The sequence below is a fragment of the Camelus dromedarius genome, chromosome 10, assembly GCF_036321535.1.
Source record: "Camelus dromedarius isolate mCamDro1 chromosome 10, mCamDro1.pat, whole genome shotgun sequence".
In the NCBI taxonomy this organism is placed as follows: domain Eukaryota; kingdom Metazoa; phylum Chordata; class Mammalia; order Artiodactyla; family Camelidae; genus Camelus; species Camelus dromedarius.
In genome coordinates, this window is record NC_087445.1 from 47127859 (window position 1) to 47154893 (window position 27035).

Sequence of the window (27035 nt, forward strand, 5' to 3'; positions counted from 1 at the left end):
TGTTCAGCAACTGATAAGTGGATAAATAAATGTGGTATATCCATACAAGGGAGCATTATTCAGCCATAAAAAGGAATGAAGTACTGATACATGCTACAACATGGATAGACCTTAAAAATATCATGCTAAATGAAAGAAGCCAGTCACAAAGGACCACATGTTGTGCAATTCCACTTGTCTGAAAGGTCTTAATGGGCAAATCTATAGAGACAGAAAATACAAAATTAGTGGTTGCCTGGGTGGGGAAGGGGGTGGTTTGAGAGCACTAAGGAGTGGTGACTAGAAGTGCAGTTTCTTTGAGGGTAATAAAATGTTCTAAAATTGATGGTGGTGGATGTACAATTCTGTGAATATAATAAAAGCCATTGAACTGTATACTTTAAGTGGGTGAATTGTATGGTATGTGAATTGTATCTCAAAACAGTTGTTAAAAAGATACCACGCCTCTGTCAGTCATTCTTTCTTTCTTGGATTCCTCACTTTGGAGGACATCAACTTGTGTGTCACGAGCAACTTTTGGAGAGGCCCATGTGGCAAGGAACTGCCACAGCCATGTGAGTGACCTTGAAGGTAGATTCCCCTGCCCCCATCAAGCTTTCAATGGCTGCAGCCCCTGGAAAATAGTTTAATTACAACCACACGAGAGATTCTGAATCAGAACCACCCAGATGAGCCCCCTCAGACTCCTAACCCTCAGAAACTGTGTGAAATAATGTTTCTTATTTAAGGTACAAAGTTCTAATTATACAGCAATAGATAATTCAAGCCCATCTATCTCATTAAGACATGAATTTCTAATAAAATTTTTTATATTCAATAATTATTTGTGAAAATTTCTGATATGTTTTGTTGCTTTGATTAAATGTATACTGCTAATAATTATAATGATGTCAATCCGAAACAAAATTTTAACATTCAGAGCCTTATGGTCATGAGATATTTTAAAAAGTCAATTATACTACATATTTTTGTTATAAGGAAGTATGGTAAGGGACAGTTGTTGGAACGTGTTCATGGAGCAAAAGTAAGAATCTGAAATTTATTAATATTAATGAAAAGCTTTATCACTTTTTAATGGATTATGGTGAGTATCAAATCACTATGATATTTAGATGCCACTGGATAAATATAAAAGAGCAATGCAATAATTTTATTTGAAAGGATCAATATTTATAATATATTATAAATTACATCCCTTGCAATTAATTAAGTTATGAAAATTTAGATGTCAATTTAAAAATGCACAGAGGCATGTAGATTTTCTTTCTTTTAAGGAGGGTACGTTTATTTTGCTTGGAGTTCATGGTGATTCTCGAATCTGTAGTTTGATCTCCTTTACCAATTTTAGGAAATTCTTAGCCATTTTCTCTTCTAAATATTGCTCCATTCTTTCTTTCCTCTCCTTCTTGCTAAAATTACATTATAAAACCTATTCCTTACATTCCATGTTTTTTATGCTCTTTTCTGTGTTTTTCATCCTTCTGAATCTGTTTCAGCTTAGATACTTTTCTGTTCTATCCCCTGGTTTACTAATTCTCTTTTTAGCTATGTCTGATCCACTATTAGATCTATCTGTTGAATTCTTAGTATCAGCTACTGTAAATTTTAGTTCTCAAATCTTCAAACTGCTGAAATTCTCAATATTTTCATTCCTTGAACTCATTAATCATAGTGGTTTTAAAGTCTAGGTCTGAGAATTCCATTATCTGAAGCCCTTGGGATTTCTTTTGTCTGCTGTCCCTGAAAATATCTCTGAGCATGTTCTGTCTTTACTGCTTAGTTATTTCTGGATGAAAATTTTTTCTGTCAATCAGAGAATTTACTCTTGCTTTTGACGGGCAGCTCTAGGCTAAGGGCACTAGAAGTCTTGGATCCTTTTAATTCAACCAAGGATTTATATTATTCAAAGCTGGGCTTTAGTCAATTTTCACCTTTATTCCCAGTGCGTAGCCCTTTGGGGTCCCAACAAAAAACCTGGTACATTTACCAGGGCCCTTCCTTCTTGGTGGGTCCTCAACTATTTTCTTCTCCCAGCCTTGTTCATTGAATGCTGTACTCAGCTTCTCAGCTTCTGCTTTTAGAACAGTCTCCTTGAGAGGAAAAGTGGCTTCAAATATTAGGCTCACTTTTCTTGGCTTCCCTTCCCTCCTAGAACTTGGGCCCACACTTCCTCACTGCTTTGGTGGTCCTCTGATGCCTTTTAAAAACTTTAAAGAGACTTTTAAAAACTTTTTGCTCAGCTCTTCTAGTTATTTTCAGCAGAGGAGCTGCCCTAAACAACTTGTCCACCATTGCTGGAATTAGAACCTCCTCTCTCCTGAACTTCAGACTTAGATTGTGAGTATCCTGTTGAATGGTCCCTGAATATCCCACGTGTCTCTTGTGCTCAGTATGTCCACACTGAACTCTCATTTATCTCATCTCCTTCCCCATTCCACACAACCGGCTTTTCCTGTTGTGGCTATTTCTGTTAATGGTTTTTCAAGCTGTAAATATTTTCTGTGAATCTCCTCTCTCTCTGCCTCCTTAAATGCTATCACTTACCAAGTACTGTGTGTGTACCTCCATTCCTTTCCTTCCACCTGAGCCCACTGCTCTGTTCTCTAGGGTATCATTCTTGGCCCCCCACATCTCCCGCCTGAACCCCCACAGCAGTCTTTCCTAACTGTCCTTCCTGCTTTCAGAAGCCTCTCCTACGCTATACTGCCTGAGCTGCTAGAGGATTCTTCCAGAACAGGGTTCGACCAAGTCACAGCCTGCATAAAGTCCTTCAAAGACTCCTCACAGCTTCTGCACTTTAGCAATAATTCTCACCTGGGCACTCAAGCCTCTTTGATTTGACTCCCACACACTTTCTTCAGCTGTATCCATTTACTTTCCTGATCTTCCAGTATCCAGCCAAATCACTTCCCAGAGCCCAGCACGACCCTCTGCCTTTCTCCCTCTCCATCATATATCTCTCTCAACCCTTCTCCTTGGAGATCCATCTCAAATACTAGTACATTCCATCAACAAATACTCACTGAACACCTGCTATGTGCCAGCATAATCCTAGACCCTGAGAATACAAAGATGAGCAAGGCAGACATTGCTCCTGCCCTTGCCTAAAGGTCTAGTGGGAGAGACAGACGCTGAGAAAGGACTTATCTCCTGTTTGAAACTTTTCTAGGACTTCTCAACAAATATGACTTGCGTCCTTCCGTCTTTTCGGTTCTTTGCTTGCTCACCACTGCCCTCTCCCCATCACCATCTGCACCTATCTTACAGCAAATTCGTATGCATTTCTTACTGCCCTTCTGGATCAGATCCTTTTGGGGTTTAGAGGGTAGGATCTGTGTCTTAATCTCTCAGCCAAGTCCCTTCAGACATCACTGTGTGGCCCTTGGTCTGGCTCTGGCAGAGTGCTGAGGAAGGATCCTGCACAGTCCAATCTCTGCCTCCCCCTAGAACCAAGGGCTCTTCCGAGCTGTGTCACCCAGTACTTCCTTCTCCCCATCCCTCCCATTCCAGGCCAGGAGCTCCCCTCCTTGTGCGTACTTCTAGCTATTTCCTGGATATCTCCTAAATCATCTTTGTCTTCTAGCAATCATCAGAACTCTCCCAAAGCCCTTAAACTAGTGGCTTCGGCAATTTCAGATACGATTTATGATCTTATCTTTTCCCCCTGCATCTCTCCCAGTCCCTACTTCTTGTCGTAGGTAAGGACTTCCCATCAATGCCCTCCATCCAACTGCACATCGCTGCCCTGCCTGGACCTTCATTATGCCATTCCTCAACTTCTTTGCCCACAGCCTCTGCTCCCATCCAACCTGCACACAGGGACAAGACTAACCTCTTAAGCAGTATGTTGACCAAAGCATTCCTTTTTCTGAAATCTTCCTTAATTCCCTTTAAGGCTCGTTAGCATGGGCTGCATTCAGGGCCCCAGCATGTCTCCAGATTTACCTTCAATTACACCTCTTCTTAAGCCCTTCAGGCCCAGCCAAACTAATTTACTCTCTGTCCTCCAAACATGCCCCAAGCTATGAAACTTTGCACCACGGTAAAATTAGGCCACCACGAGTGACTCTTCTAAATCTCACCCATATTCCATAACTGAGCTCCAAGCCACCTCCTCTGTGAAGTCATCCCTAAACACCTCTGCTGATTCCCCCAATTCTGTGTGTATAAATATATGTTGATTTTGCATGATGGGACATGGTGCCTCCTCTAGCAAGTGACTCTCAGGACAGCTTCCCCAGAATTATGCACTTGCTCCAGAGAGAATGCTGCCTGTCCCTCAGCTACTACTGTTGTGAGCAATCCAAAGGCTGGCTTCCTTGGACCCTCTCATGGTAGTCCCTGTCCCTTATGCTCCTAACAGGGGCAGGATAGACTGTTTCAAAGAGAAGATGAACATGAAACTATTTCATGCATTGTTGCTTATTTATGTTAGGGGTGGGCATTAAAACAAGGAGGGGGAAACTGAATCAGCTGCAGGCTCTATAATTTTAAGTTTCTTAAATGTTTTTCTTCAAAACTTTCCTACATCCAGGACTTTAAAAGACTTTAAAAGTAAATACATGCTTTAAGGAAACAATTTACTTTTTTTTTTTTTCCAATAAAGATACCATATACTTTTAGAAACCACTTTCTTGTCCCTTGCTGACTACCTCTGGAAGCAGCTTTGACCTTTGGCTCGTTTTTGGTTTGTTTCTGTGTTTGACTTTTTAGGATGGTGGTGGTAAAGGAGGAAAATCCCTCTGTTAGCCAGTGCATAAGCCCCCCTTCTCAACATTAGCATGAGTAACTGGAGTCACTCTACTATCATTTCTGTGGTTTAGACAAAATTAACTAGCCATGTTATTAACATGACCCTGATTTAAAAGAAATACTGAAGGAACGTTGTTTCTAAAGCAAGTTCCTGCTGTCCTTAAGTGGGAAAGGTGTGTACATACAAAAGGTGGCTAGTACCATTATGGAGTTGCCCAAGAGATCTGTTTCCTCTTGGCCAGTGATTCCCTGTGGGGCTCCCAGAGTCGTCAGTTTCCCTATGAACTAGGTGAGACTTAAAGAATTTTCCAGTTCTAGAAACTTCTGTCTAGCTCTGAAAAGAGTACTGGCTGCAAAAGGGCTTTGTAAAAGTAGATATATTTGCCTTTTTATGACACTACTGTGGGGGAGACAAGTCAAAGTGGATTTGAATCGGTTATATTTGTCAGGCGGCTCTAAAGGAGAAAATAACCCAGGCTGGGTGAATGGGTTTACAAACACAAATATTATAAAGTCCGTACACAGCTGTAAAAGGATTCAGTTTGCCCACTAATCCTGGGAGGGAGGTAGTACAGCATTCTTCTTTCCATTTTACAAATGAGGAAACTGAGGTTCACAAAGCCTAAGTAGCTTGACTCTTCTCCAACTGGCTAATCATCGCTGCCCTAACTTCACCTCATTTCCCGGTTCAGCACGAGAGTCCTCTCAGAGGCGGCGGTCAGTCCAGACACCAAAGTCGGGTCAGGCGAGGCTCCCTTAAGTCACATACCACTTCCGCCACCCCGGGCCGTAAGGGATTAGCGCGTTCACGCAGGTGCTGCCCGAGTCACGAGTTTTCCTCGGGGGCCCGCCCCCCTCATGATGATTGGCTGGGTCGTTAACCATTTCTGTCCTCTGATTGGTTGTTACCTTTTAGGCTTTCCAATACTGCCTAGACCGACCGGATATAGGGGCAGGGTTTCCGCTTCCGCCTTTTGCCTCCTCCCGCTTGCCCTCGGATCGCAGTCGCCGCCGCAGCTGCTGCTCCCGGACGCGGTGTCGGTGAGTCGGTTGGCGTGTCTTTCAGCGTCGGTGTCCGTGCCGTTGAACTGCCCGTCATGGCTGAATTAGACCCATTCGGCGCCCCCGGCGGCCCCGCAATGGGGAACGGAGTGGCCGGTGCCGGCGAAGAAGACCCGGCCGCGGCCTTCTTGGCGCAGCAGGAGAGCGAGATTGCGGGCATTGAGAACGACGAGGCCTTCGCCATCCTGGACGGCGGCGCACCCGGGCCCCAGCCGCACGGCGAGCCGCCAGGAGGTCCAGGTGAGTGCGGACGCGTTCAGGGCGGGAGCATTTGTCTGGAAACTCGGGCCGGAGTGGGTCTGAGAGTTCTGTGTAACTCTTGTTCCTTCTGACCGGGAGGCTGAGGAGGAGTGGAAAGAGGAAACGAGACCCCGGCTCAGTCGTGCAGAAACCCAGGCTTGAGAGGCCCAGTCCGTTCTGTGAGTGTGTTCGAGCGCTCTTGGGCACTGGCGGAGCCAGAAAGCCAAGAAAATAGGCTGACAGACGGAGGAGCCCGAAGAAGCTCGTTCAATTCAGGAACTTTTCCGTGAGCACTTGCTGTGCTTTGAGCCGGGCTTCTGAGGCTCAGTCTCATTGGCGCAGTTTGGCTAAACTTACAGGCAAGTCTGTGCCCAAGAAGGCCAGTTAGTCGGAAGGGAAGCAGCAAAAAATTACAACAGTGGTATCGTTTTTGAGACAAACAAAAATGGCAATGCAGTTCAGTGTTTAAGCACATAAGGTGTGCAGAGTGTTTGGTAAGGGGGAAGAAATGAGGATAGGGAACTCAAGAAACATGGTGTAGCCCTGGAGAGAGATTCTCCGGCCAAAAAGGGTAAGTTTTACCATCTGTCGAACATGTTATGTGTTGGACTTCTGGAGCTCTGCTTTGTCTAGGAACAGCTTTGGTAGGCAGCATTGTTTATCTGGAACCTGAGATTAGCCTGCACCTGTCTTTCAAGAGGTGAATGGAAAATGTAGTGTGGCCTTTCCCCAGCCAAACTCGAGCAAAAAAGCGAGGAAGCACCTGGTAGGCTTGCCAGTTTGACCTTTGAATGCGTTACCCGTGTGCAGTGTGGTTTGTGGTGGTGGTAGGAAAGAATGAGTGGAAGAGACCTTTTTCATTGTATAGGGAAGTAGGAAGTGAGCTAGAAGAAAGGACACGTGGCTTTTCATTTACTTAAAAAACATTCCACTTAAAAGAGAATGGGGTACCGGTGGAGCAGATAAGACTGTTTATACTACCCTAAACTCACACTTAAGAGGCAAGGCAGGTAACATAAATGAGAGAAACATGCTGATTGTAAGGTAATAAGGAGTGTTGGAGGCCCAGGCTTTGGTACACTTGAGTAGTGTTCTTCCTAAAAGCATTCAGACTCAGAAATCTCAGTCTTCAGCCAAGCAGAACCTTTTTGGGGAGTGGGGGTGGGGTGACTGCTAGTTTGTAGCCTAAATTTTTATGCTACACCCTGCTGCCTCCTAAGCAAATCAGTTCCCCAGCAAGAGCTTACAGGTGAAGGCGTAATACACCTGAGAATGCAATTTATAGCAGGCAGGTTGGACTGAACTAGGCTGTGGCTGGAAGATGAAGTTGGCTTTAAGTGATTAGGGCTTCTTTGTTGTTGTTAGGTAGTCTTCACCATTTGCCTGAGAATTATAAAATTTATTTTTAGATCTTAGTTTATCTCCCTCATTTAATAGAGAAAACAATCCTACAGAGAAATGCTTAAGAAAAAAGGGCAAGTTAATAGCTGAGCCCCACATCTCCCCACCTGAGGCTGTACCATATCCTGTTGTAGTTTAAGCTGGGGTAAAGGCGGTTAAGAGATTGTCATTTCTGAAAGGCAGCTATGGCTGCCCTGGGGAGGACAGAGTTGGGAGAATCAGGACTCACAAAAGACTGTCCTCATTCAAGGACAGTGTTAATTCTTGCCCATTGTTGTATCGCTGGTGCCTCGCAGGTTGTGTGGCACATAGTAGATACAAAGTAATATGCAAGGATGTCAGGTTCAGGGGGCCTTTGTAGAGCCAGCAGACCTTGGTGGTGGGCAGTTTGGAGAGGTAAAACGGAAAGAATAGAGTTGGACACGCGGATTCCATGTGCATCAAGATTTCAGCAAAGGGAAGGAAGGGATGTTTGCTGACTTAGTTCCTAGGAAGGACTTTCTTAGTGAACTAAGCATTTAATGACAAAGGCAGATCTCTGACAGTGTAGTTGAGGTTGGTAATAGTGCAGTGGTCAGAAAAAAAGTGCAGTGGTCAGCACTTCCTTTGGGGATTAGAACTATTTGGACGCTTTTTCTTTTTCTCTCTTTTTTTTTTCTCTCTCACATACACACACAAAAACTCTGAGTCTCACTCTAGTAGTTAAGGTTCTGTGCTGTCCTAGGCTGCTTGTGTGTGAGTTTAGCTTTGTGGTCTCAGACAGCTTCTATAATCACTGCCATTGCCTTAGTTTTCTCCTCTGTAAAAGGTACAAACACACCACACAAGATTGCTTGGATTCCATTAGAGAGCACCTGTAAAGTGCTTACACACAGTCCCTGGTATGTTTTTACTGCGCACAGACCTGGCTATTATTCCTTGGGAGTAGGGTGAGAAAGGTGTTACAAGGCCTGTAGGCTTTGGGGGCTACTGAAGAAACAGATTTTAGGAGAGAGCTCTGTATCTAATGTGTTATTATACAGAGATATATAGGCACGAGGCTCTAACAGAGATTGAGGAGAGAGGAATGTATCTAAACTCCCCCAGCCTTGGGGAAAACTCCCATGGAGGAGGGGTTAGGCCTGAGACTTGGATGATGCCCTCAGTTGTTAGGAGATCCGGGAAGAACATAAGTTTCGAGGAGGGAGGTAACTAGCTAAGTGAAGTGGCTCAGGGAGATTGAGGAAGAACAAATGGTCAGGAAAAAGGCAGCCTAAGCTTAGAGCTATGGAAAAGCCCTCAATCTAGAGGGCTGAGGATAGAGGATGTAAGAGGCAGTTAAGGAGCTACTGAGAGAGTATGGCAATGAGGCACTCGTTGCAGGAAGAGGGGTACATAAGTTAAAAGAAAACTTTCTGGAGGTGGAGAGTAATTTTCTTGGTAGCAGTGGTGAAGGGAAGTTCAGGGAAATCTCATGCATGACATTGTGTGTAATACTGCACATTTACTGCATGCCGGGTTCTCTGTACACCCTCAGACCCATGCAGTAACTCTGCAGGCAGAGTGACAGTGTTACCTTACTTCAGATGAGAACGGATTGTTGTGGAAGTTAAGCAGTGTTTCTAAAGTAGCAAACTAATACATGGCTCCACAGGATTTCTGACCCAGGTCTGCTTGACTTTCAGTGGTTGGGGAACATGGAAAGTTGAAGGTGCATCTGGGACAGTCTTTCACCTCTGGAAACTTATTCTGGCCCTTGTTTCTGTTCGGAGTTTGTTTCAGTCTGGAGTTCCTGAGATGCCTTAGAAAGTTTCCTTCTGGAGCATCAAGTTGCTTAGCTTAATTGTCTTAATGAATCAAGGCCCTTGATGGACTTTCTTCTGCATGTTTCTGTAGCAACAGACAATCTTTTGACTTGAGCCAGCTGAATGTTAGTACAGTAGCACAGTAGCTAACAAAAGCCCAAGGCACTTGCCAGTGGGTCTGGATGAGTCTTCAGTCCTACAGGTCAGGCAGCATGTGACTTCGGAACTACGGGATGAGAATTGCTTCTAGTTTTGTGTCTGGAGTAGTGATCAAAGTCTCTCATACTGGCAGTGGCCCTGGGTTTGAATGTATTAACTGGATAGTTGGTGTGTTAGCAGTAATATATTAACCAGAATGTATGCCTGGCCAGACTAGCCATTGTAGGTTCTAAGATTTAAAGTTACCTCACTCTTTTCTATCGTCTACAAAAATAAATTCGAGATGGATTAAAGAGAGGGTTTTTTTTTTTTAAGTACCAGAAGAAAAGTGAATATTTATCTTAGAGTAGAAGAGGCCTTCAGCATAAAAACAGAAATCATAAAGGGGAAAGGTTATTGTCTCATACAGGTTAAGTAGTTCTAGGTATTAAGTATCATAAACCATAGGAAAAGATAATGGGGGAAATAATTGCAATATGAGAGGGCAAATAATACAGAAGGAATACTTAGAGATCAAAAGATAGCAGAAACTGGGCAAAACTCAGGTAATTCAATAAAGAAGAAAATCAAGTATCAGGTGATCACCTCACAGGCATAAAAAACCACCGTAAGGGTTTTTTTTTTTTTTTTTTCCTGCTATCAGATCAGCAGAAATTTAAAAACATGGTAAAACTCAGTCTCTAGTATCAATGAAGGTCTGAAAAATGGGACACTGATGCTGGTTGTGGAAATAAAAATGGTAGGCCAAAGGGGGAAAATGGCCAGTGTTTAGGTTTTTAAAATATACATCCTATGCCCTGTCAATTCTGTACAAGGGGTTTATTACTGAAGAGCAACTGAATATGCCCCCCAAATACTGTTTCTAAAACTTGATAGGATACTTCAAAAATTATGTGGGTAGGTGTCACACAAACAGCTTGAAGTAGTGAAAAGCCACTGACAAAACTATAAGAAACTCATTTTTGTACTATTGTAAATAAAGCATAGGAGTAAAACAGGGAAATTAAGAAAAGTATGAGAAATACGTTGAAATAACTGATACATACACGGCAAGTGAGATGTGCATCAGAGCTGAGGGGGGTTAGTAAATGCTTAGATCCTGTGGTTTGTCTTCATGCCTCCCATTATCAGATGACCCTTCCTCTGATGCCCTGGCTGACTCAGGTATTGCACCACTTTTTAAGTGCTGATTATCTCATAACGCATGCATTCAGTGTTTTTCTTACATCTTAAACATAAAAAATAAATTGAAGAGCAAAAACAGTGTCATTAATTATCTGCCCCTGCAAGAACACCTTACTTACCTCTCAAGAAAGCAACCCTGCACGTATTTGAAGATCATTGGTGAAGTGCTGATACATACAGATTTGTTGTGAGGATTAAAACTTAATGTATAGAAAGGGTTTAACATTGTGCCTGGCACATTGGAAGCAATAATTAGTAGGTGTTTTGATATGAAAAAAGTAGAGAATGTAATGATACAGACGATTGGGTTACTAAAAAGCATCTGTTGTGGGAGTTTGGTTTTGCTGAAAGAAATTTTGTGTATATGCATTAGATAAATGAAAAAAATAGAAATCAGTGGGCTGAGTATTGAAATTTGCATGGCATTTTCTTCTGTCTCCAGTTTCCTTTTAAAAAACCCAATATTTTGGTATCAGGGAGACACACTGGGGAAATGAAAGTTTTCAGTACTCCCAAAGCAAGAGGAGGAGGGTAATTGGGAGAAGCAAGAGAATGAAAAGAGTGGATAAAATGTTAGCGGTGATTTGGAAAATAAGCAGTTCAAGTTGGGTTTAATTAGTTAGGAACCCAGAAGACAGGAGGAGTGATTTGATGAAACCACTTTGCCTGTTAGAAGGAAGGAATGCGCTGAGAGCACCCTGCACCTGGCTTCTAGGAAAGCTCTGATGTTTCTGAGGGCCTTGGGGTGGTGGCCCACACTAGCTGCTGTGCATTTCTTTTATTGTTTGGATTCTTGTATCTTTTAGATTCATCTCTTCTCACCTCTTCCCTCTCCCACCCCATGCAGTAAGATGGTCATCATAGTTTGAAAAAAATTGGACAAAATAATAGAAGTCCTGCATAGTAGGCAGTAAATGTGGGTCAACCAACAGATAAAGAATACAGAATATGTAGGTGGAAGCTAACCTTATGATGCCTGTATTTAAGCTTTCAAGGGAAGGCAGAGTAGCCACTCCAGAGAGCTGGTGTGCAGCCCTGTACAGACTGTCTCAGCGACAGCCGTTGGGTCAGGGCATGGGTTAGAAACACATGCTTATGGGGCCAGTCGGGTAACTGAATTAGTGACACACAAGATGGGTTAAAAGAGGGGAGGGGATAGCTCAAGTGGTAGAGTGCATGCTTAGAACACACAAGGTCCTGGGTTCAATCCCAAGTACCTCCTCTAAAAATAAGAGGGGCTAGTGGGGACTGGCAATGTCACCAGAGCCTGCCTTCGTTTCAGGAATGCAGGCCCAGTATTACCAGGTCTTCTTTCTGCACATTCCTGCCACCCCTCCCCCCCCCACCCCCACCCCCAAAACCCTGGAAATCCTGGTTTTGTGAAATTCCCTGAACTAGTACTTTGTATTTTAAATAAAATATTTTCAGCCTGTGGACCACCATTTTGTACTGTATGTGTTAATAATCTCTGGGTTTTATTTAGAAAGACATTTTTCTTCATATTTCTGAGATGGACTTTCTCATTTAGCTCATGAATAATTAATTGTCCAGTGAGATCAGGTTGTACACACTTTCAGGTTTTTATAACCTACATCTTTGAAAACACTGGCTTAATTTGGTTTGCCTGAATCTTACTGTTCTGGACTAATTCCAGGTGGACTAGAGGGATTAGCAAGAATCGTCAACTGTAGACCCTCAGGTGCCAAACCTACTCCATCTACAGGATGGAGGGTCCTGACCCCACAAGCACCTTAGTTTAAACGTGAAGCTGCGCATCTCTGCTTACTGAAGGATTCCAGGCCATGCTTCTCCTTTGCTTTCTCCAGAACTTTCATAGAGAAACTGTTGCTCTGTGAGACTCTTCTGCCAGGCTTCCACTCCAAGCCAGAAGACTATCAAAAACTTTTGGGTTTAGGAGCTTGGGGCAGATTTGCCCACATTTTGGTGAAGTTATATGTGTATAAGCACATCTTGACTTCACTAAATGGAGAGCTGTTCATTGTTCTGTCTGGTACCTAGCAGGGGGGTAGTATTCAGTAACTTAAAGTACCTGCAGCACACAGTTCTGTATCATACTGTATAATCCTTTGGCCCAGCATTTGACTAGCCCTGATTGACAGAGCAAAATCTTATGTCTTGCAGATGCTGTTGATGGAGTGATGAATGGCGAATACTACCAGGTACAGAGTACTCTGATTATGTTGAAAGACGGTTCTTGAGAGTATTCCTTTCCTATGATTTGAATTGTCTGACCTAGAAAGGACCCCAGTCCTTTGACTTTCGTGGATGTATTAGTAGCTGGTATGTTACCTACCAAAGTGGGAGGATTTGAAGAGAAGTGACATTGATAGAGCATTCTTTTAAAAAATGTGATTGACCTGGTCCTGCTGTTGTCACCTTTACTCTCAAAAAATGACCCTTCATGATGATGGTGGTGAAACACTATGTGCTGTGCCCTGTGTCAAACACTGTTTATACCAAACTTTATTTAATTCTCACAACAACCTGAGGGACCTGTACTATTGTTCCCATTTACAGGTGAATAAACTGAGGCACACAGAGGTTAAACCAGGAGTATAAATAACAGGTGGTATGTGGTAGGGCCAGCATTTGAACCTTTTCGATTGTATTGGGGGTAGGGGTGGCTGGTATTTGTGATGACTACCCTCATTTTCCCTCTGCATCACTAAACTTTTGGTTACCAGCCCAACTTGCATGGGCTTAAACATAGAGAATTTACTAGTTTAAAAAGTTGAAAGAGCTCTGAGATAGGCTCGGGGTCCTCGGACCAGGACTCTGACTCAGTTCCGCTAGGACTCTGGTTCTGCCTGCTGAGTGTGCAGTTTTGTGCTCTTTCATGGTGGCAAAATGGCTCCCGCATTTCTAGGCCTCACTGGTGCATGTGTTAGTATCTTGAACAACGTGGAGATTTCTCCCTGCCACTCAGCAAAAGTCCTGTATTTCCCCCTGCACCCTACGGAAGTAATCAGTGTAGCCTGAGGATATAGTGTGGTGCTTTTGCTTCTGCCTGGGTTTCTGCCCATCCTTCAACCATTTAACTGTCAAGAAGGAAATAAACTGTCTAATTGGTTTAAGCCAAAGGTGGACTAACTTTTTCTTGAAGGGTCAGGTAGTAAACTTTTTAAGCTTTGTGGGTCATAAAGTGTCTGTCACACTGTTCTGTTGCTGTAATGTGAAGCATCCACAGATAGTATTTAAATGAATGGTTGTTGCTGGGTTCCAGTAAAACTTAATTATAAAAACAGGTGGCTGACCTGGCTGTAATTTCCTATCCCTGGTTTAGAGCCTGACCTTTAGAGTGAGACAACTCAATCCTGGCTTTATCCCTTACTAGCTGGGAATGTAGATATGTCATTTCTCTGTGCCTGGGTTTAATCCCCCAGCTGTGAAGTGGGAATAAATACTTGCCCTGCAAGGTACTTGGGAGATGAAGCCTATAAGTGCTTGGCACATGGAAAGTGCTAATAAGTTAGTTACTAATACTACTGTAAATCTTTCCCCATCTTTTTAAGGTTAACCTGGTAATAGTCCCTAGTTCTATAGGTGAAATAATCGCTGAAGATTAAATTGTGTTTGAGTCTTTATAAATTTACTAGCTCCCAAATCTTTACTGTGAAGAACCCGCCCCTCCCCCAGTTCTCCACCACATACACTTGTGACTCATGTTTGCCTGCTTTTTTGTTCTTTTCCTTGGTGTGACTATAGTAACTACATTTTCTTTTGGAGTCTTTCCTAAAATTCACTATATACATATTTTTTAATTGAAGTGTAGTCAATTTACAATGTTGTGTTAGTTTCTGGTGTATAGCATATTGATTCAGTTACATATATATACTTTTTCATATTTTTTTCAATACAGGTTATTATAAGATACTATGGTTCCCTATGCTATACAGTATGACCTTATTTATCACTATATTTTGACTAGGTGGTATTAAGTGAACTTTTGTCTGCATTGTATGATAGCATTAGAAGTCTTCAGTTCTCGGCCTTGCTGTGCTGTGTATTTTACCTTTGTTACTTTGAAGATGTCACATAATCTCTGTGTCAAGTGAGGAAACTAAAACTAAAAATAGTGATAACACTATTTCCTGATAAGTTCATTACCCACCTCCCTAACTTTCCTGTCTCCCACTCATGATCCATTTATTAACAGGGTAACAACTACTCTGCCTTCCTTGTGAATCGCAAGGATTAAGTGCATAATGCTGAGAGCTCCCTGTTGGCAGGAAGGTTGTGTTGTTGCTCTTAAGGAAATCCTTTAACATTTACAGCAGCTGTTAGTACTGCACATAACCAGGGTTCTAACTTGGATGAAGCACACTTTCTTGGAAGAGGTTTGGTACTTACAGAGCACAATTGTGTTTGTGTTAAGGAGAGTAATGGGCCAACAGACAGTTATGCAGCTATTTCACAAGTGGATCGATTGCAGTCAGAGCCTGAAAGTATCCGTAAATGGAGAGAAGAGCAAATGGAACGCTTGGAAGCCCTTGGTAAGGAATCCCTTTCTGTCTGTTTTCAGTGGAATAGTTGACCTTGATTCTACTTTTATTCCTTTTTAACTTGAATTAGCTCATAATGTCCTTGTCCAGTTTGGGGGAAGATATCTTTCTCAACCTGCAGGTCACAAGGCTACCCACGTGGAGGCCACTGGGTGGGGACTGGGGCAGTCCAGAGAGCCCCAAGTGCATCTTCTCCTCCAGGAAGGGCGGAGTGGTGCTGTGGAAAGAGCCTTGGACTTGAAGTAGAAGACTGGCTTCCAGGCCCAGCCGTAACTCTTACACAGCACAAGCTCTGGGCACTTGGTTGCTCAAACTTTACAGAGTCTGTTTCTTCATCTGTGATGTAAGATCCATGTTACCAACTCCAAGGGTAGTCTGAGATGGTATTCATGCGAGTGCTTTGTAAACCTGACGGTATTACATCCAAGTGAGGGACTGCACAGTTTATCATTTGAAGACTGAATTTAAGGTAACGCTTAAGAGAAAAAGTGAGGGATGTAGGAAACATGTACAATTCAGTTTTCTTACCCTAGTATCCCTGTATGTTAAGTTTTTACATTTTTTACGGGTGAGGAAAGTGAGGATCATAGGAAGAATAAGTATTTGAGTGGTAGAGTCAGAGTTGCAGCTGAAGTCTGCCCTGCTTCAGAGTTGATACCTGTCCCCTCAGCCACCTTACGTTTAGTGAACTCCAGCTGGAAGGCAGGCTGAGCCTGGGATCAGCCTGGCCTTTGGCAAAGAGCCTTCTCCATGGGTGTCAGCAGTTGGTCAAGATCAGGAGAGAGTTGTTACCTGTACATGTGGGTTGGAAAGGTGTGGCAGAGCATGGGGGATGTTATCCACAAAGTACTTCTCAACTTTTTGTTGAAATTTCAAACACAGAATAGTTGAAAGAAGAGTGTGTCTTCCCCTCCAGATTCAGTAGTTAACATCTTGCCATTGTGGGTTATTGTATAAATGAGGCATGTATGTGTTACATATTCACATGCACTCACACATTTATATATGTATTATGAATGTACACATAATTTTTTTTCTGATCCACTTAAAGATATAAACATCACATACTTGCCTAAATGCTGTACTTCTAGAAATAATGATGTTCTTTTACGTAACCACAGTGTTAGCATTATTATTCCTTCTTGGGAGTCACTGAAGTAGTAAAAATGTAACTCAGATGGTGTAACTGACACCTAGAAATAGGAAGGGACTTGACCCAGATAATACAGCCAATTAGTGTCAGGTCTTTTCTCTCTCCAGCCCACCTTTTGTGGGTCTCAGAACAAAGGGCACACTTAGGTTTAAACCTTTACAGCACTATCCAACAGCAGCTTTGATGAGGAACTGTTCTGTATCTGTGCTGTTCAGTATGGTAGCCACTAGCTGCATGTGGCTAGTATGACTGAGAAGCTGAATTTTAAATTTTATTTAATTTTAATAAATTTAAATAGCCACATGAGGCTAGTAGCCACTTTACTGGATAGTGCAGCTTTAGAAAGATGCAAATAGGCCTTCATGGTGCTAGCAGCCTTGGTCCTTGCTTGTTCTTTGAGTACCTTCAGAGTAGGCTTAGAGGCAAGGCTTAGCTGGCATTACTAGTGGAGTATTTTTCATGTTGTAGAACCCAGTTTTATCTTTTTCTCTGAAGTTTAGCAAAGTCATCTTCTCTGTGGAGACAGTACATGGATACATGGAGAATGTCGAAAGATTGCATTTTCTCATTCAATTATCAAATTGAGCTCTTTGAAAGTATTCCATGAAGTGTTGTTTTCTTAACTCTGGATGCTTTCCTGGGGGAAGTCAAAGATTTGGCCTCGCATTCCAGTTGAATGAAGGTGGTCCGTGAATTAGGTGTTTCTGTAGTGTCCCCTTCCTTCCTTGCAAGAACTGTGAGAAAGTGCAAGATGTTAAAAATAGAGAAGCAGTGTCCATGTTTTTCACCTTAACTGCAGGCTGTGTTCTCCAATACTTTTCTTTTCTGCGAACAGTAATGAGGATGGCCAGAGAAGACAGCTGTCGGCGCGCCCTGCTCTCTAAGAGGATTTTTCACCCTCCCCTCACGCTTCCCCCTCCCACATTCAGAGAGACTGTATTACAGCTTGGATCTTTGTCCCGTCAAGCCAAGCGTTTAAGAATTCTAAACTCTTACTGCCTGTGTCACTTCACAAATCTGTAAAAGACAATTTAAAGGGACTGTTTTGTGCAATAACTACAATCTCTGCAGATGGTCACAATTTTTATTTAGATTAACTTTTCAGAGATAAATTTCCCTGATATTTTGTTCCTAATATATAATAACGTTTACAAAATGATAATAGACTATACAGAAAGAAAATGCTCTCCAATCAAAAATAATTTTCTGGAAGTAATTTCACAACTCTTGGAAAGGAGATCTTACATTTTAAATTTTTTTCAGTTTCTTGTCTGCAGGGCACCGTCAGCCCACAGCATCTCCCTGCACCACAGGGCCTGCTGTTCCACATAGACTTAATGCCAAGGATAGACACAGATCAGAAGCTTACTGTGTATCCTTGAGTCATCAGTGGAAAATCAGAGCAAAGTAATTCTCCTGAGCAATAGGTCACCTTCTGATAAGTTAGATAACAGAGTAAAAAGTTCTTTATAATCTGAAACACTGGGGGAGTTTCTAGCTGCTATTAGGCTGTTTCTAGTAGTTACAGAAATAGTAGTCTCCTGCAGGTTACTATAAGACCTTTTTTTGAAAAGGCCCTAAAATTGCCCCCAAATGCTTCATTCCTTCCCTGCAAGTGGTTCTTTGCTTTCTGCTCTCTTCCTCAAGGACAGTCATGAGAGGAGCGGGCTCTGGCTTCTGCGCTGTCCAAGCTCTTGTCTGGATCACTGGTGCCCACCTGCTGGTCACATCTCATGACTGTTGCTGGGCTTGCTTCCCTTTCTGTCCCTCCTTCCTGGAGGTGGTGTGATGAAGAATGTGTAAGCTTTAGAGTTGAACCTGGGTTTGAATCTTGGTTCTGCCACATACTAAATAACCTTTAGGAAAGTTACTCGCTCAGACTTACCTGAGCTGTAGTTTTTCTCACTGCTGAGTGTGGGAGTAGTTTACCTTCTTGGGGTCATTGTAAAGATTAAATGAGACATCTATATTAAACACCTGTCAGAGAGGACGTCCTAAAGAATGTGCTTAAAGTGAAGTATCAGAGTAACTTCAGGTTGTCAACTGCAGTGATAATATGACCTGTGTCTTTCTCTCCTACCGTCTACTGACAAGTTTCTTGAGCTCAGTATCTTAGGGAACCCCATGTTTAGTCCTCAGAAACTTCATGGCTGAGAATCCAGTCTGGCAAACCTGCTAAGGTGTGCATTTTCTCTCTCATCTAGAACCTTTTGGACAAGTGTTAATAATGATCCCTCACTCCACCCCTGTAACTCTCCCCATTGGAATTTCTCTTTCTTCCCTAGCTCTGCCTCTGAATCCCTCTGCAGTTTAAAGCAGGAGGAGATATTTTGTGGTCCCCCCAACTCCATCTATATTCTGCTGTTCCCTGGTTCCTGAGCCACCTCTACTCCAATAATTTTTCTCATAGCTCCCTGCTTCAAAGAAGTGCATCTGTCGTATTTAGTGAAGAGAGTGCCCTTGCATTTTACAAAACCATTAATTATCTAACGTGGAGTGGGGAATATAGTCTGTGAGGTTTTATTAAAAGATTAACATAAGTAGTCCAACTTGGACTAATAGTGGCAGCATTATTAAAGGATCACCAATAATCGCTTTTTCCCTAATTGCTGGCCCAAAAGCCTTTTTAAAATTAAAAGTCAGTATTTCTACCCGCCCCCGAAAAAAAAAAACAAACCCAAACTAGTCATCCATCAAGCTGTAGGTGGACTGGGGTAAATTGTGGTGAAACACCCTGAATAGAATTGCTCAGTTGGAGTGCTGGATGTATAAAATGATCATGTAGGGAACAGGCCTCGCATTGCAGAATTTTTTTCAAATAGCATTTTTATCTTCTCCCTCCAACACATGCACCTGCACACAGCATAAGATTAATAAACTCCAAACAAACAGATGAAGCAAACTTCAGTTTGCATGTTGCTTTATTTGTGTTGTCTTTCCTTCCCTTCAAAGATGCCAATTCTCGGAAGCAGGAAGCAGAGTGGAAAGAAAAAGCAATAAAGGAGCTGGAAGAGTGGTATGCGAGGCAGGACGAGCAGCTACAGAAGACGAAAGCAAACAACAGGTCAGTCCACGGTGCTTCTCGTTTGCCAAGATGGAATCAAGTCCCTTTCCACCAGCCAGTGTAGGTTTTCAGCAGCCGCCTCTTTTAGTTTGGAATGTTTGCTGGTTTTCAGAAAAATACCTGAAACAGGGTTGCAAGTCTCTTGGGTTTTATGAGCATAATTCAGCCTGTTTTTTCACCACCCCTGTTGTAGTGAGTCTAGTCCTGCAACTAAGAGTTCGGTTAACATGTGCCACCTGTAATGGTATGATTCCACAAAAGGAAGAGTTACCTCATAGAGCAAGTCCACATGTAAAAATGTCACCCTGGAATGAAAGGCCACTTTCGTGACTATGCCAGGATTTCAGAACTCTGGAGATGACTGTAGGCTCGGTCGGGCTGCATCCCCAAAATGCAGCCCAGCCCTCGAGGGCTGCTTCCCAGAAGATCCATTAGCAGGGACATGCTTAGGTGGCCAAGATGTTCCCACACGGTGACTTCAGGATTAAGGGTTCTCTGGGTGCTTGTTATCTGTGTCTAAGAAAACCTTGAATTGACTTTTAAAAAATGCTCTTTTTGGAATTTACTCACTTATTGAAAGTTAAATAGTTGTAGGGAGAAAACAGTCATTCTCGTATTGCCACCGACCAGCAGCTGTGGTCTTTAATGCTCCGCGCCTGGGGTCCACTTGGAAGTAGCTCAGAGAAAGAGGCGGGGCAGTGCTGCTTGCCTGGGTGGAGGCCAGGGGCTTGCTTTCCCTGCTGGATTCAGAACCCAGTTTTCACTTAATAGTCACCTGCTCACTTCAGCGTATAGGTAGGCCAGGCTGGGCCTGAGGATACTTTTAATTTTCATGGTAAAGAGCCTTAAATTCCTGTCCTCAGAAGCAAAGAGGGGTTTAAGTGCCCTTGTCTCTGGCAGTTCTGTTAGAAGGAAATCTGCCAGAAAAGAGGGAGTTGACTGCTTTGCCAGACAGCCTCTGCCGCTGTGGGGCAGCTGTGGCACAACAGTGTTTTGTGCATCGGCCTTCAGCTGCCTGTCTCCCATTGGCCGTCCTTGGTTCTGTCATGGTCTCAGATGCCAGGCTTCAGCCTCTGTCCGGCCCACCTTCCTGGGGGGCATGTGCTCTCTAGGTGTGTCTGTCAGGTTCCCTTTGAAGTTCTGTGACAAGTATGGTGGAGACTGGTCAGGATTCAGTTGCTCAGGGTACCGTTAGCTACCGAGGCTTCTGCTGAGATTGTGGTCATTGTGAAGCACTGATGGGCCCAGGCTCCTTTATCCTGTGCTCATTTCAAGATGATTTCCCCCAGGTGCAAGTTCAGATCTCTAAAGAAAGGTGGGAGGGTGCTTTGTGCAGGCACCCTGTGGGGCCATTTACCCTGGTGAGTTGCCTCAGCCTCTGGTCTGCTCTGAAGAACCTGGTAAAACTGAGTCCACATTCAGAGTCCCTGATGTTTAAGCAGACAGACATACAGATTCTCAGACTTAAAAAATGATCATGTTGGAGACAGGCTACCCATTGCAGAAATTTTTTCAAGCCAATATTGCTAAACTGTATCCTTATAAAGAAAGGGATACCTGTCTATATATGCAATCAGTCGTCCTTGGAGAGAGTGATCACGCCTGTTTCTAGGAGCTCAGTCTTGAAGGTTTAGTCCCTCCAGGCATTGGTTTAGGGTTTGGGGACCTTTCTGTACTTAGAATTGTAGAATGTTGGGTTAGATGTTCATAGATGAACTTCTCAAGTTCCAGACAGCCTTAAAACTTACCACTCACTGAGCATGCAGGACTGTTTAGAAACCAGGTCACTTGCTGCCTTGCAGCAAGCTTGTAGAGTGTCTAAAGCTAGTGGCACATTAGCCACCGTCACCAGAGTTCCAGGACACAAGGTTAGTTTTTACACTTTATTCCAATTATTCTTCATTGGGCTAGGATGGGAGCCATCTTAGACCAACTTCAGGGGACTTCTTTCATTAGCACACACCCTGCCCTGGAGATTTCCCCCTTTCCCTCTAAACACTTAGATGTGTAAAGTGACTCATCTTTCTCATTGTCTGTCTTCAGGTAAATAGTGAATTTTTTTTTTAATGGAGGTCCTGGGGATTGAACCCAGGACCTCATGCGTGCTAAGCATGTGTTCTACCACTGAGCTATACTCTGCCCCCCAATAGTGAATATTTTGAGAAAAGAAAATGAAGGTACTCATTCCAAGCAAGTGTCATTCTCCAAGGTGACTTGTAGCAGCTGGATGTTGAAGGGGCCCACAGAGACCAGGCAGAAAGGCAGAGAAGTTCAAAAGAGAAGATTCGGGGGTAGCAAGGCCTGTTCTTACAAGAGTGTCATCAGGCCTCCTGCTTTCCATGTGCCTTCAACCGAAGCTCTGGGAGCACATCTGTGCAGGGCAGTGGGCAACAGTCAGCAGCAAACAGACCCTGCCGTCTTGGCATCTGTAGTCTGGTGTCAGTCCTCAGACTGCATCTCCCTCCTTTATCCCAAGTTGGGGCCTAAATGTCACTGCTCAAGAGCCATGAATTATTAAGTGACAGCCTGTGGAAAAGAATTCCCTTTTCACAGGAGCCAGTCAGAACAGTGCCTGGTTCCTACAGCTGGGCGAGTTTACTCATTGAGAACAACCCTCGACCTTGTTCCCTTCCAAACAGCAACACCTCTCCCCTTTCACAGCTAGCTTTGGTACTGACTTTTCACCTCTTTCAAGCCTTGTAAAAGTTCAGGGACTCCGTGAGTCTCAGTGATGGCAAACATTTTCCGTGCCCGCTCTGGGCTCTTCATGTGGGTCAGCATCCTGGCGTCAGGCCGGAAGCCGTTCCTCCCCCTCCTCCCTGTGCGTCCCCCCGCCGCTGCCTTGCCTGAGGATTGCTTCTTTTGGGCCCCTCTGTCTGGTGGGTGAAGCACAACCAGGTGGAGGGGCCACCTGTGTTTATGTGTATGGTTTTCCTTTTGTTCCGGGGCTGTAGCTTTGACAGGGATGAGCTGTCACCGACAGCTCTTTCATCCCAGGCTGGCTGCAAAGGAGCAAAAGCCTAACACGCAGGCTTTTGTTGTCTTAGTGATGCTGTGAACAGAAGTCATTAAACACCTTTATTCTCTTCCACTGGGAGCAAGCACAAGTTGAAATTGACTAGGTTTACCCTTTGTGTAAACTGAAAGGATTATGGGCTTACAAGCTGGCCTGCCTTTCCTCTCCCTCCTACTCCTGCCCAGAACCAACTCTTGTTTTCCTGCTGACTCGCTTGGAGTTAAAACCAGACTGTTCTTATTGCTGTCTTTAAATTTCCACAAAATACCTCCTATGTATAAACTAAACAGGGAAAGAAGGAAGGGTATGTGTGAGTTTAAAAATAAATTAAAATTACTAGAATTTCCCTTCAAATAAATGAGTTTAGGTTAATGACCAGGCATGACTGTCCTTAAAAGACATCCTTTCCACTTCTATGCCCCCAAACTGACCTGGCAAAGGACAGGGTAAGACTCCTTGAGGGAGGCTCCCTGCCCACCCACGTGGACAAGGAGGGCTGGCTGGGCCCTGGAACTTGGCCTGGGGCAAGAGTCCAAGCCAGCCAGCACCCCCCTTTCCTCCTTGTTCCAGATCAGAGCTGCCATTTTGATCCATTCCCTTAATGAGAGTTAAGGAGAGGCGCAGTTCTGGCCTCTGAGCTGCACCTTGTCAGAGCAGTCAAGGCTGGCAGGGACTGAGCAGTTGTGTTCAGGGACACACAGTCAGTACACCAGGGGCAGAGCCAGGGCTCTTGTCTGCAAGTCTTCCCACTACTCACCTCCAGCTGCTTTTTTCTGTTAAAGTGGGCATTTTGACATGACCGTATGTGTTCCCAGGATACTGAAAATTGGTCCCACCCAACCAGTGTGGAGAAGTAGTCAGATAATCCAAGAACAAGCTGGCTTTGGGACCAGCGTGCCTGGTGCCTGGCAGTGTTTGTGCTCAGTGATGTTTCATGAAGCTGGCGGGAAGGGACGTGGCTTCCCAGGCACGCACCAGGTGGGAAGCAGCATTGATGCAGTGAAAAGAGCCAGGCAGCTTTGGTTTCGAGTTCTGCCACCCCTGTTGGCACCGCTGCTGAACAAGTGCTTCCTCTCAGCTTCGGTTCCTTGCTACCTCATCTGTAAAGTGTAGGGAGAACACTCAGTGTCCTAGGGTGTTGGGGTTGAGGATTGATGGACATGATTTCTGCCAAGGGCTCAGCCTGCAAGTGGGCACCTAGGAAGTGCTCGCCGTCGCCGGAGTCAGGCTGGGGATGGAGGCGGCAGCGCTCACTGCGGAGAGGCCTGCAGGGAAGGCCAGCGGGCACCTCACGGCTGGAGTGGCTGGAGTGGCTGGAGTGTCTGGCGCCGGAAGCTGCTCCCCAGAGCACAGTTGTGCCTCTATTGTGGATTTGAGATGTTTCTGCTTCTCAATGTTCTCTCTTTTTTCCTGCCTGCTTGCCTGCCTTTTGGACCTCTTGCTGTCTAGGGTGGCAGATGAAGCTTTCTACAAACAACCCTTCGCTGACGTGATTGGTTATGTGTATGTTGCAAAACTAATTCCTTTTCTTGTTTTGTTTCTACTTTTCATTTAGAGTTAATGCTCCTTTTATGTCACAAGTCGCTTTTGCTTTTAAAATTATTTCACATTGGCTCTGGGGGCTGCCTAAGAGTTAAGCTGGGGATATGTTCCATTGTCTCACAGAATCACGACTCCCCACAACTCTGGTTGCCATTTTTCATTTTGAGGGGAAGCAAGCTTACTCCCTTTCAAGATACGGGTCATTTGTGATCTTGGCTGGGAAGGCTTTGGGACCAGGGTGGGCTCTGGCCTCTTGCTGCCCCCTTGCCCCAGGTGGGAAGGGGGAATGTCTCCATCTAGGGGAGGAGCCAGTGAGGGCAGCACTTTCTACACTTGGTTCCTTTGACAAACATGTTCCCTTGGCGCAGAAGTGTCAGCGCAGAGGGGGCTGTCTCCTGTGGGGTCTGTACTTGTTTCTCTCACATATTGGAAATCAGTGTTTAGTGGCCAGCTTCTGATGCCCTGTCTCCCACCCTGGTGTAGAGACCCCCAGCTGTGAGGGCAAGATAGCCAGAGCTGTCTGATGTGGGCCACTTGGGCTTTTTCCCACAAAGAAAACTGCATCTTTTCTGGAAAAATGTTTAAGGATTTCTGTTTTCAAAGCAGTACTGCTGAATCACTTCTGTTTCCTCCTTAGAAATTAGGACTAGCTTTTGGTAGAAGGGAGATGAGGGTGGACTGGAGGGAGAGAGGAACTAACTTATGGGAAGGGGAGACAGACACAGGCTGAGGCCTTTAGAGCCTCTTAGGGCCTGTGGCTCGAGCTGTTCCTCTGGTTAGGAGACAGCTGGGTTTCCTGGGCCCCCAGGTGCATTTGCAGTGAAACTTGTGAAATGCTGGACTTACAGGTGGTATTGGGTTTGCTTTTTGCAAAATAGAGACTGGAAAGGTCGAGTCTGGGTTTGCTGGGCAGCAGGGTGGCCCAGCAAAGCCAGCTGCACGTCCCCAGCACACAGAGTGGCAAGGGCATGTCTAGCTTACTGACCATCTGCATTGAGCTCATTCTCATTTTCTGTATCTGACCTAAAGTTTCTCTTGTTTCTTTTCTTCTTTTCACCTTTAAGCACAAACATAAACCATCCTTGCTACAGCCTAGAACAGTTAAGTAAACCTTTCTCACTGCCCCTGTGTGTGCCATGAAGTCGCAGTGTTGTAGTGGCTCTGGGCTTCAGCGGTGTTTGCCACGGCCATCCCTGTGAGAGTGCCACCCCTCCCCGTCCCCACAGACCAGTCATCTCCATTGCTTTCGCTTTGCCGTGATGCCTGTTGGAGTAGATGAAATAGTGTGTCTTCCCTCCTCTTAACCGCTGTCCTTTTAGGCTGTAGCTCCTACCAGTTAGTTCCCAACTGGGGATGGGCTGACCTTGGTGTGAAAGAACGCTGGAGCAGCAGCCTACCACAAAGCAACTAACACTGGTTGGCTCTCGGCCGTTGGGCGCCCACCCCTGCCAGAGCGTGCCCCGAGAGGCACCCGGCTGGAGGGAAACGGCAAACTTTTGGCTGAACTGGAGAATGTCCTAACAGACCCCTTCCAGAATGGCTTTAGTCTCTAGTGCCTGCTAGCATGGGAGCTTTGTCTTGAATTCCTTTTGATCTGCCCTGTTTCTCTCCAGCCTTAAGAATAAATCCAGAGGCTATTGTGCAGTGACCTTCGTGCTTCTTAAAAATCTCTATAAATTTACTTGGAACTCAGTACAGCCCACCATGAACTACTGTTCAAGTTCTGGACTAGCCTGCTGCTTTGCCTCTTGCTAATGAAGACAGTGAGTAGCTGGCTAAGGACTTGCTTTAATTCTCTGTATCAACAGAGTAAGCCCTGAACCAAACACCTGTATTCCAACATTTTACACAGCAGTCCGGGCACCCCGTGCCTGGGAGAGCTGGCCACGCGTCTGCTCCCGAGTCTGACCTGGGCCAGGGGCTGTTACTCTTTGGCAAACCAGAATGCCCTTAAGTCAGGCATGAAGAGGCAGTTGCTTCCATATAACAAGGCAGCCGCCAGGTAGCCGGACAGGGGAATTCTACATTAAACCAACGTAATTTTGTTGTTGCTTCCAGGGCAGCAGAAGAAGCCTTTGTAAATGACATTGAAGAGTCATCCCCAGGCACTGAGTGGGAACGGGTGGCCCGGCTGTGTGACTTTAACCCCAAGTCCAGCAAGCAGGCCAAAGATGTCTCCCGCATGCGTTCTGTCCTCATCTCCCTCAAGCAGGCCCCCCTGGTACACTGAAGAGCCACTCTGTGGAAACACTACATCTGCAATATCTTCTTAATCCTACTCAGTGAAGCTCTTCACAGTAATTGGATTAATTATGTTGAGTTCTTTTGGACCAAACCTTTTGTCTTTAGAGTTAATCATCGTTTGTGATTGCATGTTTCCTTCACCTGTGTTCTCCCTGGCATTCAGAGAGTGGGGGGAGGCGGCAGGGGGAGGGAGGGAGGCCTCCCACCGGCAGTCTCAGCCTACGCTCTCATGCATTATTCTGAGAATAAATTTGTTTCAAACAATAAACATGAAGCTTCATTATTGACCTCAAGCTGTGCTGCAGTGTGGAGTGAGGTTGGTGAGGAATTTCCTCTCACCCTTTCTAGGGCTGAGGAGGCATAGCCCTTGGGTGCCTACCTCTGACTTGAACTAAACTAGCTCTGAGTTTCCACTGTCTGTAGTAGGGAGTCTGTGGAAGTTTCCATTGTTTCTAAAAGTTAACCTCACTGCCCACCGAAGATTGAGCTGTGAATCCCCTCGCACCCTAGATATTTTCCCCAGCTCCTGTTTGTCTCTGTCCCTTACTTTGGGATCCTGGATGGTGTATTTCAGCAGGGGGTCTCTGGGGAACATAAGCTAGTGAGACCTTTACTCCTTTAGATTCAGCCAGTAAACCTGAGTGTGGCCGGCCCATTACTCTGAATCCCCGTAGCACACCCCACATCTGTGCCACCCCTGGCACTTTGCTCATTTTTCTCTTGTCAAGTCCTTCTTAACTGTGCTGGCAGTTACAGTAGCCCATCTGGCACATGTGGCTACTTAAATCACTTAAAAATACAATTCTAGCCCTAGCTTCATTTCATATGCTCTATGACCACAGGTTATTAGGTAGCATCCAGGTTGTACAGGGCAGATTGTAGGACATTCACGCCATCACAGAAAATTCTG

At 44.6% G+C, this 27035-nt stretch overlaps 2 protein-coding genes across 5 annotated transcripts in view; one reads left to right on the top strand and one right to left on the bottom strand.

Annotated features, from left to right (window-relative positions):
* Nucleotides 1–5719: 5719 nt before the first annotated feature.
* CLTA (clathrin light chain A) lies at nucleotides 5720–26393 on the top strand. 3 transcript variants are annotated; one of them, XM_010995571.3, is made up of 7 exons: nucleotides 5720–6054; nucleotides 12726–12763; nucleotides 14980–15097; nucleotides 19212–19323; nucleotides 23789–23842; nucleotides 24946–24981; nucleotides 25940–26393. In XM_010995571.3, the coding sequence occupies exons 1-7, from the start codon at nucleotides 5850–5852 to the stop codon at nucleotides 26109–26111; spliced, it is 735 nt and encodes a 244-aa protein (XP_010993873.2). In that variant the 5' UTR covers nucleotides 5720–5849; the 3' UTR covers nucleotides 26112–26393. The 3 variants fall into 3 exon arrangements, with proteins under 3 accessions (XP_010993873.2, XP_010993875.2, XP_010993876.2); XM_010995573.3 differs by lacking the exon at nucleotides 23789–23842 and having other exon boundaries at nucleotides 5721–6054; XM_010995574.3 differs by lacking the exons at nucleotides 23789–23842; nucleotides 24946–24981 and having other exon boundaries at nucleotides 5721–6054.
* GNE (glucosamine (UDP-N-acetyl)-2-epimerase/N-acetylmannosamine kinase) overlaps nucleotides 15135–27035 on the bottom strand; it is a 61515-nt gene continuing 49614 nt past the window's right edge. For both annotated transcript variants that reach the window (XR_010382719.1, XR_010382718.1), the window contains one exon: nucleotides 15135–16993. The gene's annotated coding sequence lies outside the window, so the exon portion shown is untranslated. The remainder of the gene's footprint in view (nucleotides 16994–27035) is intronic.

Bases quoted from the DNA above. Each gene is read 5' to 3' on its own strand.
- CLTA (XM_010995571.3), top strand. From the start codon at position 5,850: ATGGCTGAATTAGACCCATTCGGCGCCCCCGGCGGCCCCGCAATGGGG. The intron at 19,324-23,788 runs GTCAGTCCACGG...CTTGCTGTCTAG, and splicing joins AAGACGAAAGCAAACAACAG to GGTGGCAGATGAAGCTTTCT. The intron at 24,982-25,939 runs GTTAAGTAAACC...TGTTGCTTCCAG, and splicing joins CCTTGCTACAGCCTAGAACA to GGCAGCAGAAGAAGCCTTTG.